Source organism: Aspergillus heteromorphus (assembly GCF_003184545.1).
Source record: "Aspergillus heteromorphus CBS 117.55 chromosome Unknown BO70scaffold_58, whole genome shotgun sequence".
NCBI lineage: Eukaryota > Fungi > Ascomycota > Eurotiomycetes > Eurotiales > Aspergillaceae > Aspergillus > Aspergillus heteromorphus.
In genome coordinates, this window is record NW_020290463.1 from 16,806 (window position 1) to 36,262 (window position 19,457).

The 19,457-nt window shown below is 45.4% G+C and overlaps 6 protein-coding genes across 6 annotated transcripts; 3 read left to right on the top strand and 3 right to left on the bottom strand.

The window, feature by feature from the left end:
* Positions 1-371: 371 nt before the first annotated feature.
* BO70DRAFT_383467 (cytochrome P450 phenylacetate hydroxylase) lies at positions 372-2,490 on the top strand. The gene is made up of 4 exons (XM_025545587.1): positions 372-936; positions 1,020-1,795; positions 1,863-1,981; positions 2,048-2,490. Exons 1-4 carry the CDS (start codon positions 568-570, stop codon positions 2,353-2,355), a joined length of 1,572 nt encoding a protein of 523 aa, XP_025394316.1. The 5' UTR covers positions 372-567; the 3' UTR covers positions 2,356-2,490.
* Positions 2,491-4,231: 1,741 nt separating this feature from the next.
* Positions 4,232-5,141, bottom strand: BO70DRAFT_366934 (DASH complex subunit DAD2). Its single transcript, XM_025544463.1, has 4 exons — positions 4,758-5,141; positions 4,630-4,689; positions 4,416-4,566; positions 4,232-4,368 (listed from the first exon to the last, which is right to left on the bottom strand). The coding sequence occupies exons 1-3, from the start codon at positions 4,999-5,001 to the stop codon at positions 4,430-4,432; spliced, it is 441 nt and encodes a 146-aa protein (XP_025394317.1). The 5' UTR covers positions 5,002-5,141; the 3' UTR covers positions 4,232-4,368; positions 4,416-4,429.
* Positions 5,142-5,271: 130 nt separating this feature from the next.
* Positions 5,272-8,074, top strand: BO70DRAFT_366936 (shugoshin family protein). The gene is made up of 4 exons (XM_025544464.1): positions 5,272-5,530; positions 5,600-6,044; positions 6,098-6,624; positions 6,679-8,074. The coding sequence occupies exons 1-4, from the start codon at positions 5,482-5,484 to the stop codon at positions 7,800-7,802; spliced, it is 2,145 nt and encodes a 714-aa protein (XP_025394318.1). The 5' UTR covers positions 5,272-5,481; the 3' UTR covers positions 7,803-8,074.
* Positions 8,075-8,202: 128 nt separating this feature from the next.
* On the bottom strand, positions 8,203-8,823 carry BO70DRAFT_302796 (PPP1R11/YPI1 family protein; the record flags this gene model as incomplete). The annotated part of the gene is made up of 2 exons (XM_025539765.1): positions 8,203-8,504; positions 8,592-8,823. The coding sequence occupies 2 exons, from the start codon at positions 8,821-8,823 to the stop codon at positions 8,203-8,205; spliced, it is 534 nt and encodes a 177-aa protein (XP_025394319.1).
* Positions 8,824-9,143: 320 nt separating this feature from the next.
* BO70DRAFT_433540 (exportin CRM1) lies at positions 9,144-13,748 on the bottom strand. Its single transcript, XM_025548416.1, has 11 exons — positions 13,363-13,748; positions 13,244-13,273; positions 13,114-13,186; positions 12,987-13,058; positions 12,224-12,936; positions 11,387-12,158; positions 10,865-11,335; positions 10,497-10,726; positions 10,049-10,427; positions 9,821-9,992; positions 9,144-9,768 (listed from the first exon to the last, which is right to left on the bottom strand). The coding sequence occupies exons 1-11, from the start codon at positions 13,426-13,428 to the stop codon at positions 9,528-9,530; spliced, it is 3,219 nt and encodes a 1,072-aa protein (XP_025394320.1). The 5' UTR covers positions 13,429-13,748; the 3' UTR covers positions 9,144-9,527.
* A 3,242-nt stretch (positions 13,749-16,990) lies between these two features.
* On the top strand, positions 16,991-19,186 carry BO70DRAFT_302820 (acetyltransferase; the record flags this gene model as incomplete). Its single annotated transcript, XM_025539766.1, has 2 exons — positions 16,991-17,897; positions 17,967-19,186. The coding sequence occupies 2 exons, from the start codon at positions 16,991-16,993 to the stop codon at positions 19,184-19,186; spliced, it is 2,127 nt and encodes a 708-aa protein (XP_025394321.1).
* Between the last annotated feature and the right edge of the window lie 271 nt (positions 19,187-19,457).

Here is a 19,457-nt window from a genome sequence, read left to right on the forward strand (position 1 = left end):
GCTAGTCTTGTCTTGCGGCTCTGGGTAGGCTTTATATGTACCATAACGACGGAGTAAGTTCCGATATATTGCCGGTTCTTATAACCAAGTTCGGTGGTGATTTGTAAGAGGCGTGTTTTCATGTCTTTGACCAATATACTAGAATACTGAATGAAACCAGAGGAAGCGCCAATATATCCCGTCAAGATTCTGATCATGTTCAACAGTCTCAAGCAGGACCATAGATAGACCTAGAGCGGAACACTTCCGAGCGCGGAAATCCCTCGGTTGCCGTGCGGGCAAGTAATTATTAACCTTGGATGTCTGGTTGTACTCCGGATTGTAGGCGAAGTAAGAGTACATGCTCCACCAGTCCACCTTTGCAGCCTGGACTCAAGCGAGAAAGCAAAACCTGCTCACGGCGGAATATTTCCTTCCTGCGCGAAGGAAACAATAGTGACCCTGTGATGTGTTATAGAGGTCAAGCTATGTTATATTCGCATACCCAGTCTTGTATCTGATTTAATTATTGCATGACCACCAAGAGTTGCTCTTGTCCATAGTAGTAACCAGCCCTGTTTGTTTGTCATGGCCATTGCTGCATCTTTGTCTCTCCTGTACCACGGAGTCCAGCACACTTCTTTGCAGTCACTGGCTGTATTCTCCATTCTTGTCCCAATTCTTTATATCTTGATCAATGAATTTGTTCGAGCCTCCGCTCGAGTTAAGGGACTCAAGGGTCCTTGTGGCCTCCCTTTGATTGGCAATCTTGCGCAAATCCGTACGAATGCTGCAGAGCAGTATCGCGTCTGGTCCAAAGCATATGGGCCTGTGTATCAGATTCAACTAGGAAACATCCCTGTCATTGTTGTAAATTCGGCGGCGGCGGCAAAGGTTCTCTTCGGTCAAAACGCGCAAGCCCTATGCTCAAGACCCGAGTTTTATACCTTCCATAAGGTAAGTTAGGATGCAAACTTCTGATGCCGTCTATTTCCTCTTCAGTATCTGCTTCCGCAAATCTCGTTTACTGTCAGACCTAGCTTACAGTCGCAATTCAGATTGTATCAACTACAACTGGTACAACTATCGGGACTTCTCCGTACAGCGAATCACTGAAGAGACGCAGAAAAGGCGCCGCGTCGGCTCTCAATCGTCCGTCTGTGGAGTCTTACGTGTCGCATCTGGACGTGGAATCCAAAGCTTTTGTGGAGGAGCTCCACAGATACGGAAAAGGTGGGGAGGAACCAGTAGACCCCATGGCGATGATTCAGCGTCTAAGCTTGAGTCTATCCTTGACCTTGAACTGGGGAGTACGTGTGGCGTCTCAAGAGGAAGACCTATTTACCGAAATTACCCACGTCGAGGAAGAGATAAGCAAATTCAGGAGTACCACAGGGAACCTGCAGGACTATATCCCTCTTTTGCGTCTAATTCCGTTCAGCAGGCACTCCAAGATAGCGAAAGAAATGAGGGACCGGCGTGATAAATATCTCTTAACTTTGAATCGCGACTTGGATGAGCGCATGGAAAAAGGCATCCACAAGCCCTGTATTCAGGCAAATGTCATCCTTGACAAGGATGCTAGACTGAGTACAGAAGAACTGGCTTCAATTAGCTTAACTATGCTTTCTGGTGGCCTTGATACAATCACTACCTTAGTGGCATGGAGTCTTGGCTTTCTTTCCCAACGCCCCGATATCCAAGCAAAGGCCGCGCAGGAGATTCAGATGATGTATGGCCAGCATCAGCCTTTATGTGACCACGTGGATGATCAGAAATGCACATACGTTGCTGCTCTGGTGAGAGAATGTCTGAGGTACAGCTTCGACAAGCATCCATACTCGACTCAACGCCTTGGCGCCATTATTGATAATGATACACAGATATTTCACAGTGCTCCGACTTGCGCTCCCCCGAACCTCAATCAGAGATGTTACATATAATGGGACCGTGATTCCCAGTGGCACTGTGTTTTTCCTAAATGCCTGGGCCTGCAATATGGGTGAGTTGCCATTCCATATACTTACAAATGAGCCCAGGACACCAACCAACTCATACATCTTCATAGACCCTGAAGTCTGGAGTGATCCGGAGGATTTCAGACCAGAGCGATGGTTTGAACAGCCCGATGCTCCTTTTTTCACATATGGAATGGGCTATCGCATGTGTGCAGGCTCGCTTCTTGCCAACCGTGAACTATATATTATTTTCATGCGAACCCTGAGCACCTTCCACATTGAACCACTCTGCGAAGCTGATTGGCATCCCTTACGCAGCAACTTGGATCCTACAAGTCTAGTGGCAATCCCCAGGAAGTATAAAGTTAGATTCATTCCTAGGGACGAGAAATCCCTTTTACGGGCCCTGGTGGAGTGATAGATTATGACAATAAGGCGTTGAGCCAGGATTTGACTGCTTATATGGCTGTCTTACTTTGCACGTACCTAATCTGAATTATAGCAATTGCCAATTTAGCAGGCTCAACTCTTGCTTTGAAGAGAGTATGTTTGGGCGTCTTCATATAGTATTGGTGCCAATGCCGAAGTGCTACCCTAATATATGAAGGCCATTTTACTTCAAAAATAGACTATTAATTTGCTGCCTCGGGGAACGGAGAACAAAAATAAACAATATCAGAGGTGACAGGGTCCTATCTTGCAATCCTTGTTTGGTCTCACTGAAGGGGGCCACCTTGAGGATGTGATCAGCCCAGAGGATAGAATAATAAATGAAGAGAGATTAATTGGCCATCTGACTTTTGATTGTGTCAGGGCCAGTGCCAGTACTCCGTAGATATACTCTGTATATATTTGGCAGATGCCATGTTTAAACATATAGATATATAAAGAAATATATGGATATATCACTCTATCAGTACCGCCGGTTCTTAACTTCTCAGATATCGGCTGGAATATCCCTCTTGATCATTACAATATCTCTTCTTCTTTCTTTCTCTCTCTTATCTACAACTAGCCATTCTTATATATCATCTTTCAATTCTCTATCTCTAATCTCTCTGTCGTACCCTCTATCCCTATCATCCATCATACGCGTCAGTCTCCAGTCTCCGCATCCCCGGCTAATGACTCGCCTCCATCACGCAAACATATATATATATATATATATATATATGGGCTTGGAGCTAAGCGTAGTTAGATGGTATTAAAAGTAAACGCACTTGTTTGATATATTGTTATCAATAAATTTGACTGAAAAGTGAAAGTGACTGCAGTGAGCTGTGTAGTCTCTCTATATAAATAATTAGTTCTCCATTGATTATAATATTCCGAGCATATCTAGCCCACATCAAATGGGCGTATATGTATATATTACCTACCATATACTATGTGCACGGTTTGAATCACTCACATGGTGGTGAGCATGTTATAAGTAGTACTGATTCGTTGATTATAGATGATCAAACTAACTTTGATAGGAATATATAAAAAAGTACTAGGTCTAGGGGACTAGACAACCAAGGTTTCCTAGAAGGCTTGCAGAGCAAAGCTATATAATACTCTAGTTTTCAAATGACTTTTTTTTATTAAAAGTCTACCGTCCTCTAAGTCCACTGCCTTTCTTTATTATTTAATTATATAATAAATTATAAATAGAGTAGATCTTCTTTATTTATTTATCTATCAGAATTTTACTCTATAGTATCAAGCTTTTTTACTATAAAATAGATATATACTATAAAGTATAGAGTAGTAAAAGAAAATAATTACAGATATACTTAGCCCGGCCATAAATATTAGCTTCTGGGTCAACGCTTTTTCCGCCCTTTATATCAATAGATATTGCAGTGTGCAGTTATATAGTTAGAAATACTCCCCTGTGACAAGAGTGTTGGTGGAACATGAGGGGCACTGTGGTAGCAGTTTAGGAGTTGTCGCCTATATCATCCTTCAAAAAAAAAAAGAACAAAGTAAGATACTAAATTTAATATGTTTAACAGGTATCCTATTGCATGAGAATATACAATTCGATATATACTAGCACGACAATAGTTTTCTGAATTTGTGTCACAGTGTGCGTATTAACCTTAAATTCACTATTGAGACAAAGACCCTTTTGCCCGCCCATACGCAACTTGGCAAGTTTAAACAGAGGCTATCTTGCAATGCTGATGTCACAGATGCTTGGTAGAAGTCCTTTGGCTTTGATGGAGACCTCGGATCTCGGACAATATTCCAAAGGATATGAGAGATTATCTGATCTTGATCTCATTCCAAGTCGAGCAATGGAAGCTCTTATCCTTATGGGTAACTGGGCCCGTGCAGAATCCATTTTCCTGACCAAATATGTTGGTATGAATAATCTGCTGTCTCTGTGATCTCGTCTCAACCCAAGCCAGGCGCCCTTGATCTATAATATTGGAAGACACCTCTGTAAATGTAAGAAACGGGTCTCCCAGCCAGAAGATTTGAAGTCACCAGATATATGTAATTCACTCTCCACTTGGTTTCTCCTGCTGGGAAACAGGAATTCGCACTAAGGTGGCCGGCATTGAGGAAGTTTGATGCATATTTTTATTTGCGGGATCCAACGTCAGCCCTGTCTGCGTGTTCAGACCTACTGCTTTTGCTGTCAATTAATCTTTGTTAGCGTACTTTAACAGGATGCACTTATGAACAAGGACAAACTTACAGGAGGCCATGTTAATCGCTCGCAGCACATTGTCCCAGTTAGCAAGAACACAAGCAACGGCTAGAGTTTTTAATAACAGCAAATTTAAGCTAGAGCACATCTAATGATACTGGTATGTGTTGACAAACCTTGTGCACCATCCTTAAGTGTCCCTATTTTATTCTCCAAAGCCTGCATCTGCAAGGCTAGTGTGCCACTCATTTCACAAAGCTGCCTTAGGTTATCCAGTTCAGCTCTTTTCAATGCAATGCGCGAAGCCAGCAGAGAGGATTGCTGCTGGGTTATATTAGAATGTTGGTTTGGCAGACGCAGTGAGGATGTCGCCGAAGCTCCCGGAGGAAGTGTTGAGGCATGACGAGACACAAAAGCCATGGCAACACCAAGGTTAATTCAATAGTTGTCTGTAAGCAATCGAAAATGGGTTTTCAGTAATAATTGGGTATTAAGCACTGTTGATAATTATGAAGATCCAAGGGAATATGTCTGCATGTTTAGAAAGAGGGTACCGGTAGTCAACCAAGGTGAACGAATGACCCTTACGCTTGCCTAACACTACCCGGATGACGACCCGACAAGCTCACACTAGTCCTGATCAGGACAATTGTCAACAACTTCAACCTCTCTTCTGGCCACACACATCCACTTCATTAACTTGACTCGTCTCCTTTGTGCCCCCAACACATAATTCGAATCTATAATTCGAACTGTGCTGCAATTAAAGCGCCTATCCATTCCTGGCTATATTGCAGAATATCAACACGGGCTTCCTATGGTTTAATGGGGCATTGGGAAATTAATTGTGCATTAACTCGAAAGTAACAGATCAGGCAGGGCAGTCTTTTCATTTGAAGTATGGCTCGTCTTAATGAATTGACAGCTTCAGCAGAGCCCATTGAAGCCTGTAAGTTCTAAACAATGCCGCTCCTACGCCTTGATAGATTGAATTATCCTGACATCTATTTCATGCCAGTAAAACGGCGATTTGTGCGACAGAACCGTGAGATTGCCAGAGTGAATTCCATACAGTCTCTTCGTATACGCAGTCTTGAGTCCGAGGTTTCTCACTTTCTGTCCGAGAATGTTTCCCTTAGGGAGCAGGTGATTAATCTTACTCGGGAGGTAGAAAGATATGAGGCGGTCAAATCGTTCAAAGACGAGGTTCACGACATCAAGGCAAAGCTAGACAACAAGCTTCTGGAGTTCAATAGCTTGTTGACTGAATTGGGTACACTGCCCCTCAGACTTTGCAACAAGTTTGACGAAACACCTGTATTGGCAGAGCAGAAGCAACCAACCCAGTCTATATTGGATTGGAGGTCTAAACCCATCAATTGCGTTACTAGCCCCACGAACAATGAAGCTGGCAGGCTACCTGTCATTTTGGAGGGAAAACTTTATCCCAGAAAAACCTTGGAGTAAGTAGCGAGTGATATGCTGGGTTTTGAAATTTGTCGCTGAGAATTTTTAGGCCGCAGGAACTGCAAGTCACGATAGAGAATGGACCAGAGGCTTTTTCACCGAGCAATCAGGAAAATCCCGTGGTCTTTCAACTGAATGTAGGAGATGATGGCCCCTATCGTGTCCAACCCCAAGATTCTGAGTGTCCCGAAAGAATGGGGTTTGGTGCGCAGATTTCAGATAGGGGTGGCATCCCCCCCCGCCCAACACTAGAGACTAGAGCACGAAAAATGCATGGTGACATGTCAATCGGCCTTGCAACGGATTCTGAATCGTCCCTGGAAGACCATGAGCCAGAGGTTAAGTTCAATCCAGGAACGAAGCGAAAACTCTCGATGAAACATGAAGAAGATTCAGAGTCTACCTTTACCCAAGAAGAGAGCTATCAAACCAACCAGCAGTCCTCCCCGCTATCGGCTGCGGTCGAGGAATGCTCATCACCGTGCGTCGAGGTTTCGTTATCCGAGGGAAAGATTCAGCCGTCCAAGGACGTGTTAAGAACTTACAGACGAGCTAAGCGAAAAGTACTTGATGATAGTACGTGTGGAATTCTATACTACCCTACGAACTTGACTTGCTGACAAGAAGTAGAAAATACAAATATCAGTATGAGCTCTCCAAAAAAGGGACATACAGCTGAGATGCAAGAGCCAATATATGAGATCCCCGCAACTGCGCAAACAAAGGTTATGGGAAGGAAAGGGATGTCGTTCCAATCGCAGCCTAAAGTAGGCATAGACCACGCAGAGTGCATGGTATCTAGACAGCATCCAGTCAAGGGGCTAAGGGAAACCGAAGAAAGCAGCGGTGAGACTACAGGAGAGTCAAAGACCTTGGAAACCGAACCTGAGGCTCCATCGCCAGCAAATCATACATCACAAGATGTATCGAAAACAACGGTAGATGTCTTCACTAGCACATCAAGGCCAACGAGGCGTCAACGAGCCATCGTAAGTTATGCAGAGCCAAACTTACGGGACAAGATGCGACGGCCCACAAACAATTTTATAGCAGCTGTTGAAGACCGACCAAGACGGACATCGAGTTCTCGCAGGGCACTATCAGACGCAACTGATGATGAAAATGGATGGATGATGAATACTCAAACACCACGGAATTCAGACTGTGCAGACAAAGACCCCAATTCCGTATCGACAAATGCACTGTCCAGTTCCTCTATGCAGCAAAACAACATGGTCTCTCAGAGGAAACGCAAGACTTCATCAACAAGTAGATGTGTCGATTTATCTCGCCGAATCACTGCAGAAACTACCGGTGAAGACTCAGCCGTTTGGGTGGCTAGTGGAACAGCCAATGGAAGCAGTTATGGGAGATCAATGGGGGACAACGACAAAAGAGAGGCCAAGACATCGCTAGTTCTGGGTCACCAAACGAGTAGCCCCTTGACTAGTACTTGCAAAGCAGCAAGAACAAGCCGACAGCCTAGGCGACATTCTTCAAACCCTGACTCGTCCGAGCAAGCGATATTACATCCATTAAAAGATGCAACGGTGGGCTTAGAAAATTCCCATGACTCGCCATCAGAGGTGTGTGCAGAAGTGGCTTTCCAAAAGCCCGCTAATAATGTTCTGCAACCATACTCGCATATGCCTGGTCCGGCAGAAGATTATCGGGCTCACTTGAACTCGGCCGACGCTGGGGAATCCAGGCGCGGTCGGCGTGCTGCTGCTAGAAGGAAAAGCATGATGCTGTGAATGCTCATGGCTGGCATGAGTAATCCTACTGTGGTTCGGCCTGTCATAGATCACAATCAAGGCCATATATTTCAGCAGTTTGTTTAAAGATGGATCATAGTTGAGGGGGCATGGCTTTTTCCTGGTCTATACCATATTGGACTTGCCCATGTATTTTTTTTCCGGGTGATCGTAAGATTCTGGAGATTTATTCACACGCGGCGGAGCAAAACAGAACTTCCAGCAAGATCAAGTAACTATATCAAGGATAGATGCCACTGTCTACGGACTGAGTTGGAGACCTCAGTTCCATGGATTGATAGCACTGTTTCCTTACGAAGTTTGACTAGCCCATGCTGAACGGCAAACTATTCCATCTGGATAGTAGATTCCAGTACCCTTGACAAGCTCAAATTGTCTTCTAAGCCCGTGCATTGGTCGTTTTTGGCATCTTCTCGTACGCATTGGGACTTGGCTTTCTCCTTTTGGCTCTCCCTCCATGGTGGTTGGTATCGCAAGAAGCTCGCCCTCTTCTCGACGCATGCCCAGGGCCTTGATCCGCGTGACTATTGCATTGATCTAGAGGTTTGTGGTCTCCTTCCCTTCTTTTGCAAGCTACTTCATTATCGCTATCCGAATCAGATCCAGACGTGCTAGAGTCTGAAGATTCGGACTCGGAGGTGCTATCGCCGATGGTTCGACTTTTATGATAAATGCAGCATACTGTGATCGGCGCAGAATTGACGCGCGAAGCATTAGCCTGAGGATCAAGATTTTGCCCGACTGGGAATTGCCTTATGCCCATATTACCTTTTGAACTCTTCCTCCCGAGTCCTTCATTGTCTATGACATCTTCACTCCACCTTATACGCTGGGGGGTGTTCTCGCCCTGGTCGATACCTCTAGAAGCGGGTTCGTTTTCTGCTCTTAACCTTAGAGTTGCCGGGGCACGATCAGTCGATGAAATAACGTATTGTTCCACTGCCGACTCCACCTGGGAGCTGCTGGCTGTATTTGGTGATATGCGACGGGTCCGAGACATGATCGTGGAAGTCAAGGCACGCGAAGTCCAAGTACGGAGTAGTCACCGGTAGACTGCCAAATGTGTTGGTACTACGAAACGGCTGCATTGCCTCACCGCCTTCTGACTCTGGCATTCTACAGGCGATGATGTCACGTTCTATGGAATGTTACGATCCTATGAGAGGTATGGTACAGGTTGCTATATTCAGCTGCACGGGAATAATAAATTGTTGGATGTATGCCTGATTGCTAAATAACCCGAAAGGCCTCAAGAGTTTCAGGACACATGATCTTTGGCAGGATGAGTTTTTGATTTTCTTTTTGATTTTTTTGCCGATTCCTTTTGAACAGAAAATTAGTGTTGCCCAGTGAAAAGTCCATCTGCACTGATGAAAAACTTTGTTTATCTAGCCGTGGTGGGGAGTCAAATGGTTGTCGATGGCATATGGCAGGCATGGCGTTTGCAAAGACTCGGGACTGTTATTACATCTAGTCCATCTGATGGAGAAATAGAAGCTCAGTAGAAAGTCGCCAAGGACGACCAAAGGATACGCCGTGGAGCCAGTATGTTGTGTGAGAGCAGCAAACATATCAAAATCAAAATCCATAGCAAAACCACCCTTCGATCCACTCATCGATGGGTGCAGGGGTGGAGTATCTGTTATGGAGCACGACATTAACACCTAAGGGCCGGGCAAATTCGGAGCGCAGTTCTTTGTCTAGTCATAGCTCATCCTCCTGATCCATCTCAGACGGCTTCAAAAGACCCCCGACCCTCATTGCACGATCTCGTTCCGCAGCTTTAGCATCGCGTAAGGCTTGTTCCCTTTCTTCCGCATACAGGTCTGCATTATCATCTGAGAATTCTTTGAGTGATATCAAGAAATCTCGCAAATGAGTCTTGAACTTGTTAAAGTCGTCATTGAAGGCAAACAACCCAACAACAAACTGCTTAATTTGAAGCCTTTATGATATTAGTATTCAGTTAGAAGTGATATTGGTAGGGTTGAGCGTACTCCTGAAGATTTTTGAATGCGTTTTGCAGGAGGTTTGCAACATATTCTTGCAAAAAGTCTTTGCTGGATGTCCCCAGAGGAGCCTGTTCTGGAGAATAGATTGGGTCTTGAACCTTGCCAGACTCGATAAAGTAGAACATGCGTGACAAGAGCATAGCTTGTGATTTGAATCCTGTGGCATCACATGGTCAGCGCTGTAATACCAGAAACCAGTGCATGACTTCGTACCAGCTTTGTGATCACTGTCTGTGAGAACAAAGAATACGTCCTGCAGTATAGGAATATAAAATTGACTGAAGAAGATGTTTGAGGTCTGCGCATCAGTCTCGGCCATATTGTTCATTAGTTCCAGGCACATTGTGAGGCCAGTGTTTTCAACTTCGCGGTTGTCATGTTTGCTAGCCCACATGCAAGAATCAATCACAAACTTAAACTGTGTGGCATCAAGTTTGAGCAACGCAGGGAAACAGTACAAGTTGATAGCTTGGAGCAATTTAAAGAACTGGACACGGTGCTCTGGATACTCATGGAAGTCTTTGTTAATCATCTCCAGCGTACATTCAAAGACACTTTCCATTATCAGAGGAACCTTGTCTTCCATTAGATTCTGATGAACACATGTCAGCTTCTGATGCAATATGTTTCGAGTATATGTTTCAGATGCAGGCTAACATACGTGCAACTTGTGAATTATCGTTGTCATGACGTTCAGGACTTCTGCCTCACGTGCATCGGGGACATTGTGATTGTAGTCCATAAGAACCGCCTCAAGTAATGGAGGAACCATGTTTGCATTGACCATTTCCAAATCGTCAGCTTTCTGCACGTAGGTATCAATAAGCTTGAGGATTTCTTTTTTGATGGTCCTAAGTCCTCTGACTTTGGGTGTCTTTGTCGCGATGTTGCCTATCAAAAGTCAGAGAAATGCATTCAAATTGAACATATTGCGGATCACAGGGTGTCAGAATGGCCGAGTCACACGAATTGACCGCATAATATAAATGAAACGAGTGGGGTAATTGAGAAATATAGGTGTATTTTTACCATCATGCGCAACAGCATCACTGATCAGCTGGCTGGAGGCGCGGAACATATTTAGCATGTCGTGGTATATACGTCCGAGCTGAGAGTAAAAGTAAGTGCCAATTGAGGAACATGCTGCAACATTCGTTTTCATGATATTTCCAACGATTTTTATCGTTTCACCATCCTGGAGAATTGCAGGGTTTTGATTGGCCTGTACAATGATGGCGTCCCAGGCGGAGTTAGGCAAAGACATCAGATTTTCAATGAGCCGATCTTGGAGACCCTTTTGACCTTGTGCGGAAATCATGTAGCCGCAAGCTTCATAGAAAGTGTGGACCTGCTGGGGCGATAGGTCACAGGTAATCTTCCTCATATTACGAACTATTTCTTCAATGAAAGGTTCATTCTCCCCCGGTTGGAGCGCGACAAAATGCCGCCTGCATTTGTTGGCAATTTTGATGAACGTATCACAAGCCATGTCCTGGACGCCTGGTTTAAATTAGACATGACACTTGCGCTCTGAATATTTGGGTAACTGACCTTCGTGAGTTTCGTGCATAAATTCAAACAGCTTGTTGACCACTGTCTTGAGGAATTTCCAGTGGGCTTTCAGGAACCTCGGGTACTGTCCCACAATATACATGATATTACTAGCAACGACAGCTTTGTTATCCTTTCCGCGCTTCATTTCAGTGAGGCCGAGGAGATCCTTAATGACATTGACTAGGAACCGTTTTTCGGTTTCTTCGTTCATGGCTCCAGAGATCGAACCGATTGCCCAGCAGAGAGTATTACAATTGGCCCATGACCATTCAGACCCGTCAACCTGCTTGGCCAGCTTTTCGATCATGATATTCTCTGTATCGACGACATCCAAATGCGTCAAATAGACCAGGCATTCACGTATTGTCTTGTACAGCTGGATAGTGTCGCTTTCCTTGACGAACTCGCGAACAATCTCACCTTCGTCATTCTCAACGATCAGGACTTCCTCTGGACGCACCATCTTCTCGATCATAACCGTGCGTAGGCTTGAGAGAACTTCTTCATACTTGTGTTTCCGAAGTGGATAGTTGGCCAGGGTGCTGGGATGCGGCGCTCCTCCATTGGAAAGGCCGCTAACACCCATACTCACTAGGGGATTGATGTCTGTAATAGGGAGCTGCTGCATTTCCTCATAAAGTTCTTGCACCAGCCTTGTCCAATATTCCAAGCAGATCTTGAAGACCTCTCGATCATCGATCTGGCTGATACGGATGAGGTAGAAATGGGCGTGCGTGAGATAATCACGATTAGGTAATTTCTCAATGACCTAGATGGATCAGTACATTTCTCAGTCTCTTAGGCACATTGGGGTAGAGAAGTCGAAGAACTCACATTGAGATGAGCGCTAAAGAAGCTGCAGAGGAAAAGTGCTAGGTTGAGTACAAACTCTTGGTCTCTCGAGTTGCTTTTGGCATAAGTTTGCTTGAGATCCATCGATAAGGGGATGATCCTTGAGACTACAGTCAGTGTCTCTGTGAACATGTGAACCAGCCTTTCATCGTAGTTGTAGGGGTTGCCAATTTGCAATCCGCCAATCTCAGTCAGACACTTGAGTGTAACATTGCGAAACTCGGGAACATCCAGAAATCGCGTCAGCAGAGTGTTTATAATGGGAGTCTCAAAGATATAACCTAAGGGGATCCAGTTCAAGAAACGAAGCAGGGTCTCCAGTGTAGCTTTGACTAGACTTGGCTGGTTAGCCGTGTTCAGGACCTCGGAGCACAGCTGAAAGATCGAAGAAAACTCTTGTGTCATGGATGTTTTTAGGTTCCTCGCTTTTACAGACGTCATTTGATCCTGCGAAAAGTCGAAAACTTCTTCAGATAGGAGACGAAGGATTGCCATGTTGTTTTCACAGATCGATAGGCTCGTGTGACATGACGAAATGATTTCGTTGATGAAGGTTGGCCAATTATGCGGCCACTCCTGCTTCAAAATCGAAACAAGAACCAGATTGAGTTTGTTAAGAAAAGCCCGTTCGCTCCGCAGCTTGTCCTCTGATTTCGAGTTCTCAATGATAAAATTGACGATAAAATTCCGAATACCTGGAAGTGTCAGATCAAACCCGTCATTAGTGTGAAGTGAGACCGTCTACCTAGACATTGTTCTCTGGGCAGAACCTTCCATCGCGTCATGATAACATCGTCGAGGACTTGGAGAGCAAGGTCTAAAAATATCAGCGCGCTCCATCAAATGGTATACGAAAATGTCCGAAATCATACATTTGGTCTGTGGATATGAAGATTCTTGCAGAATGTTTCCCACAATCAACCAAGCATCCGGGTTTTGCTTGAACTGTTGGTCAAGAACAAGTCAGAGAGAGAGCGAGCCGATGCAACTGATATTACTCACCTCTGTAAGGGTCTGCTGAGCTTGTTTTTGCTGGCAAAAAGAAAGTCCAAATCAGTCGTTCTTTTCATTGCAACTTCCTTGGAAAGCAGTGTCATGAAATGCAATTTATCACAACTTACCAAATCCCCTTTGCCCTCATAGAAGGCTCGGACAGTGTTGTCCAACTCCTGTATGGAAACAGACATTCCGCTCCAGGCTGACGATACCTCGGCCTTCAATAGACTATATAAGCAAGCGAGGTCAATAGGCGACTCGGAATGGTCTAGAGAAGGCCGTTGATATTGAAGGGCGTAGCAGAAAGAATAGGTAGGCAGAATGTATGGTGGGGTAAGAGGCTGTCTTGGAGGGGTTCGTCGGAAGTAGGGTGAGTGAGCTTGGAACAGACTACTGGCTGGAAATGCACCAGTCTTCGAGGAGCTTCGAGGGGGGAACGTAAAGTGGGGTAATCGACAACAGTTTTGGATGTAAGTCCTGGCCTTGTGATATGGTTGTTCCTGTAAAATCAATGTCTACGGAGTACTGGCGGTGAGAACAGCGCTTCTGTCGTTGCTCTACTCCGTAGAAGTATCGGGGTCGGTGCGATGTATCTCCATTTGTGATTAGTCATCGTACAATACCCAGCTAGTTAGTACTAGTACGAAGTAATCTGATCTGTACCACTATGAACTTAGTACGGAGTACCTATGGTAGTAACTACAGTAGGTAGACTGGTAGAGTGGCAAGCCTAACTAATACAGGGTAACTAGTATAGATATAGTGTGAACTACAAGAGTAACACAAACATAAGAGCAAGTTACTTACAATTGGGGGACTAATTTATTTCCTATCAACATAGCGACCATTTTTCATTGGATAAGAAGACCTTTACTGCAAAGTAATACGAGATACCTCTCTCGGAAGAATACCAAGCCTAACCCTGCCTGCATTCATGGCTACTACTATATTCAGTGTAGAGTGTACTGGTAAGCAGAACTCAGGGCGGTTACGTACTACTATATAACTATATTGTGTAAGTTCTTTCGAAGGGGTTGCTTTCTTGACTCAATGGCTATGGTTTTATATCGGATAATGGCGCTAAGAGCTTGTTGGATTTTCTTCTCCTCAAACTATATATATTATACTTACTTGGTATGTGATAGAAATAAGCCTATATACTATACTCTGTAGATACTACGAAGATCAGAGGAGTAGTTGGGGTATGGTGGGTTTATAAGTAGGCAGAGATATATCTGGTAGCACACGGGATGTTTTCTAGATGAAATATATCCAGCGACTGTCAACGTATATGCCGTCTATGGATATTATGCTTATGAAATGAGTATGTACCTATATGAGTACTGCAAATGATAAGTATTGCAACTTCAAATCCTTGATATACATTCGGTAGCCTGTTTCGTAAACCTTTATAGTGTATTCACATATCAAAGTTGCTGGCTGCGGGTAGCCATAGCGGGCCATACAAAGTACAGACCATAAATACTACTCTAGGTAACATCCACTCTCCCGGCCAGCTATTAATCTTAAAGAAATAATAGCTGCTCTGAAATACATATAGTAGTAGGGCCGGAAAGGGGAGATCAAGATGGGATACATGGTATGCAACTTCTTGTTTTTCTTTATTGTCGTCTTCTTATCTTCTTTCCTGTCACAGATGCACTTTGTCATGGTGCCTAGTTATTCCCAATGCTCTAATCCGCGGCCCGGTAAATCTTTATTACCGCCTTATTTTGCCCCTCACCCCTATCACATCACGGCTATTCATACTATTTGTTCTGTCTCCTACCCATAGATATTTCTTCCCTATATTACCTTACTGGTCAGAGGCAATAGTATATTGCTTTACTGGTAGATATAATTTATTGTGCCAAGTAACTAATCTGGATCTATATATGTCACTAACAAAGGTGATAGTTATGTTATATAGTAAAGGCGTACTTTATACATAGCTGTGGTAGTTATAATAAGTAAGATAATCCACAGTAGGAATTATAAATATTTAATATGGATAGATAGCATATCTGTACTACTAAGTAACCGCGGCCACTGTCAGCCTGGCGCCAATAGCGAATAATTGGCGAGAGAGGCGTTCGCCGGTAAGCGACAGAGCTACAGAGGTGAAGCACGGAGATATCTATCTAGTATCCACAACTCTGTACTCTGTACTAAAGTAGTATTCCGTAGGTACTACTCTGTATTAAGATAGTACGCAGTACTATTTATCTATCCACAAGCGGGCGGAAAGTCTGCCCACATCTCACCACCTGAATTGTCAACCCGCAGGTCCCTTCGACCCACCTGGAACTTTTTCCGCCGCCGCCGTGCCGCGCTTCCCTCGCGGATAGATGGACATCGGTGGAGGAACCACCGAACCAAGGCGAGTTGAAACCTCCTCCCACGGTGGCGTGTCGCCTGAGCGCGCCATCGCTCTAACTTATGCGTCTTCCAGCTTCAACTTGGACCAACCAGAGGCTCCTGGCCCAGGGTAGAGTAGCCAACCAGTTGCTTCGCGCTGCCCATGGCCGATCGCGCGTCAACTTCAACCCTGTCGAAAGCGCTCAGCAGCCAGCTGGCAGCCGCATCCTTCCAGCCGCCAGGAAAGTACGACATCCAATGAACGAGACGCAGGACCACTACATCGACCCCCCCCCCCCCCCCCCGGTCGACTGAAGCGTCAACTGTCTGCTTCTACTACTTTCCCTCCCGCCCCCTCCCTAGACGAAGGCTCTTCTTTACTTTTTCCTTCTTGGGTTGTCTATCCATTACGACTAGGTACTATTGGCTCTTTAGTGAAATGCCTTCGTTTCTTGATTTCCACCTGCAGGCGGCGAAAAAAAAAATCAGTTTAATATCCCGTTTTGACATACTACTTGCTGACTTAAAGTAATTGTTATCGCTTGTCTTTCCTCCATCTCTCCACTACTAGTACAATCACGGCTACCACCCCCCCCTCCTTCTGGCCTTGACGCCTACCCCCTCTTCTTTACTTTGTAACCGCTCCATCTCGAATCCATGGCTTTCCGCATAGCCTGTTGACGAGTGAGGACATGAAATCTTCTTTGCGCCCAACCTAGCCTAGCATCTCCATTGCAGTTCAAATGATTTTCATTACTCCATAGTACACCTTTCTTATTCGTGAATCACCTGTTCTGCCCTGAAGAGAGAGGCTTGCCTTTCGCCTTCCTTTTTCGATATTTTTTACTCGTACACCATTTTATGCCTCTGCTTTGAGGCCAACTCTTTCTCACGCGCCAAGTTTCCATTCCTTGTCTCTATCATCGGGACTGCCCTCTCAACAGCTTAGATCAAGCCCACATCGATGGCACAAGCTTCGGGATAGCCATACAAGTCCGCTAATCAACACCTTCTGATTCTCTCCACTTTCAAACCACCGTTTTCTGTTCAGTCTCCCGTTTAAGTGGACCTACGCACCATATATCTAATCGAGGCACTTGCCAATCCTCCCTAGTTCCCGCTTCAGGGTGCATGCCAGTGTTTTTGCGGAGCTGGCCGGGTCCCTGGTCGCTTTCTGGGCCCTTTAGATGAGGCAATTCGTCGTGCAAGGTTCTCGAAAAATAAGGGAGTCTCTGAGCAGATATTTGACGGATCCTTCGACAATTGATCATTAGTTGGCGGCAGTCGTTGCCAGGCATAAGACAGGTGTTTCCGAATCAGCTCTTGGATAGTCGAACTCTCATCATACCATCACTAGACTATAGACAGGTCATTAAACTCCATTACACCTCGGATATGGCAGCGGTGGCATCTACATCGGTGGTGAATGATTGTGACGCTGAGAAGGAATCTAGGGCGGACCATAGCCCTTCTAGGTTTACAGCAGTGAATGGGAAGGAGTCATTGGTTTCTGGAATGGCTGTAGCCACATCATCTACAAGTGGCTCCTCAGGCAATGAAGAACATTCTGAGTCCCCAGAGATCTCAGTGCGAAATGCGTTCGACTCACAACATTATCATCGCGATGAACACACACAGGGGAACGGAAACGTCGGTAATGGCTATGTCACAATTGATCAAGAAGACGGTCAATCGCATAGGTCACCGTCCTTTTCGGGGTCCACAATGTCCAACAAGAACAAACGGAAGAGGTCTGACTCTGGGGAGCAAGAAGAAATGCATGGTGTGGCTCGCAAGGCTCCCAAAAGCCCAGCCTTAAGAATTGAAGATACGATCGAATCACAGACCCAGGCACCTACGTCGAATGACGTTATCACACCACACGATGAAAATGATGCCAAAAACTCCTCTCCCTCAGTCCAACCTCGATCAGAGGATAACGGTGGGGACATTCGAACACCGTCAGCAAGCACGACCTGGCATGAATATGATTCCCAGCTAGTACATCAAGCTCAGCGTGCGCAACAGTTTGATGCTTCTGATGTTCAACTAGCGGAGGCACTCCAACGCGAGGCGAATGCCCATGATACATCTCAAAAGACCTGGAACAGCAGTAGTCGACCAACAGAGGGCGCTGCACAAAACGAACACCCACCCTCATTATCCACTGTTTCCCAAGAGCGTCCACAGTCGGCGATGCAAGTCGCACCGAAGAGGAAACGAGTTTTCAGCAATCGAACTAAAACCGGCTGCATGACTTGCCGCAGAAGGAAGAAGAAGTGCGACGAACAGCATCCTGCTTGTAAGTCTTCAGCACTATCGTACTGTGTAAGGTACGGCGGCGTGCTGTCTAACACTAAAATCGCTGCAGGCAACAATTGTATTAGGGGAGGCTTCCTTTGTGAGGGCTACTCATCGCGAAGCACCTGGCAAAAGCCTTCGAGCTCTAAAGCTCCAGTTCCCTTGCAATCAAAAGAGGGTTATCTGGATGTCAACGCCCAATATGTGCACGATATAAACCAGCAGCATGACCGGTCACAAACATTGACAGAACCACTAGACTCGGCGAAGATGAGGCCAATTGTTGCCGATGAAACCGACCGCGCAACTTCTCAATACAACACGAGCCCGACAGGGACTGGGTCCAGTCGTGGTCCTTGGTCCAAACGACCCTGGGGAGGCACAAGCCACCCTACCTATATAGCTGATCACGTGGCAAAATCTGATTACCGAGAAGTCCCTTCAATCCATGAGTTATCTCGGGAAGGCCATGCGAAGTCTGATTTTCCAATTGTGCCTCCGATTAGGGAGCTTTCGCATGGTAGCCATTCGAAACCGGGCGTGCCGATTTTTCAAGGTGGAATTGACCAACGACCAGCACACTCTGGGAATATGGATACCACTAGCCCCCAAGCCCAGGCACGGATGGCTCTCAGCATCGAACATCAGCTATCTACGCGCACATTGTCTACTGAAGATACGGAAAAGGATAAAATGATACGCGGGGAACTTTATAGGCCTTACGACGTGCACCTTGTTGAGGAGAGGGACCGCTGTAAAGCCGCCATATGGCGATTTAACAACGCCTCCAATCCGGTCTCTGGGTTAAGCACGAAAGAGCAAAGTCGACTGCTAAAGGAGGTGCTCGTTCCTCCGGGTTCGGTCATTAAATCGCCTTCTGGTGTGGCATCATCCCGTTCTGCAGGATCTATAGGCCAGGGCGCCATTGTCGAGGCCCCTTTCTACTGCCATTACGGATATAATGTGCATATCGGCGAAGACGTTTTGGTATCAGATAATTGCTTTTTTATCGACGATTGCCGCATTACCATTGGTGCTCATACGTGGATCGGGCCCAGGGTAACCATACTCACTTCAATGGCCCATGCAAATATGCAAGAACGCAAAGGCTCACAAAGTCGCTACCAAGGGCGCCCTGTTACAATTGAGGAGGATTGCTATGTTGGTGCCGGCTGTACAATCTATCCTGGTGTCCGCCTCCGACGCGGGGCGTATGTTGCTCCAGGGGAAATAGTAAAGTCCGATATTGTAGCTTATGGCTTCCAGGGCCTGAAGCCGAGTTACATGTGACTGCGTGTGTGAACATCTGCTAGTATATTCAATATGGGGGTTTGGTTGTGTACGCAACCATCTGTTATTCCACTATTTGGTAATCTTGTAACTATATAGCATTCTCTATGACATGCGAGCTAAAAGACCTGACTTTAGTCATTGTATATTTGGGGTTGCATAAAATACCAGGATATCCTCATCTACTTATTGATAGTTATTCTTTGAATATTAAGTTGACTACATGGATTACTATACAATAGAGGGTATGTGTCATGCATATGTCCAAGCA

Excerpts from the sequence above, each read along its gene's own strand:
- BO70DRAFT_383467 (XM_025545587.1), top strand. The coding sequence starts at position 568 with ATGGCCATTGCTGCATCTTTGTCTCTCCTGTACCACGGAGTCCAGCAC. Across the intron at positions 1,796-1,862 it reads CTGGTGAGAGAATGTCTGAG|ATATTTCACAGTGCTCCGAC; the intron begins GTACAGCTTCGA and ends AATGATACACAG. Across the intron at positions 1,982-2,047 it reads TGCCTGGGCCTGCAATATGG|ACCCTGAAGTCTGGAGTGAT; the intron begins GTGAGTTGCCAT and ends ACATCTTCATAG.
- BO70DRAFT_366934 (XM_025544463.1), bottom strand. The coding sequence starts at position 5,001 with ATGGCTTTTGTGTCTCGTCATGCCTCAACACTTCCTCCGGGAGCTTCG. Across the intron at positions 4,690-4,757 it reads ACTTAAGGATGGTGCACAAG|CCGTTGCTTGTGTTCTTGCT; the intron begins GTTTGTCAACAC and ends TAAAAACTCTAG. Across the intron at positions 4,567-4,629 it reads AGCGATTAACATGGCCTCCT|CAAAAGCAGTAGGTCTGAAC; the intron begins GTAAGTTTGTCC and ends ATTAATTGACAG.
- BO70DRAFT_366936 (XM_025544464.1), top strand. The coding sequence starts at position 5,482 with ATGGCTCGTCTTAATGAATTGACAGCTTCAGCAGAGCCCATTGAAGCC. Across the intron at positions 5,531-5,599 it reads AGCAGAGCCCATTGAAGCCT|TAAAACGGCGATTTGTGCGA; the intron begins GTAAGTTCTAAA and ends ATTTCATGCCAG. Across the intron at positions 6,045-6,097 it reads TATCCCAGAAAAACCTTGGA|GCCGCAGGAACTGCAAGTCA; the intron begins GTAAGTAGCGAG and ends GAGAATTTTTAG.
- BO70DRAFT_433540 (XM_025548416.1), bottom strand. The coding sequence starts at position 13,428 with ATGTCTGTTTCCATACAGGAGTTGGACAACACTGTCCGAGCCTTCTAT. Across the intron at positions 13,059-13,113 it reads TTCATATCCACAGACCAAAT|ACCTTGCTCTCCAAGTCCTC; the intron begins GTATGATTTCGG and ends TGATATTTTTAG. Across the intron at positions 12,159-12,223 it reads TCTTTAGCGCTCATCTCAAT|GTCATTGAGAAATTACCTAA; the intron begins GTGAGTTCTTCG and ends TGATCCATCTAG.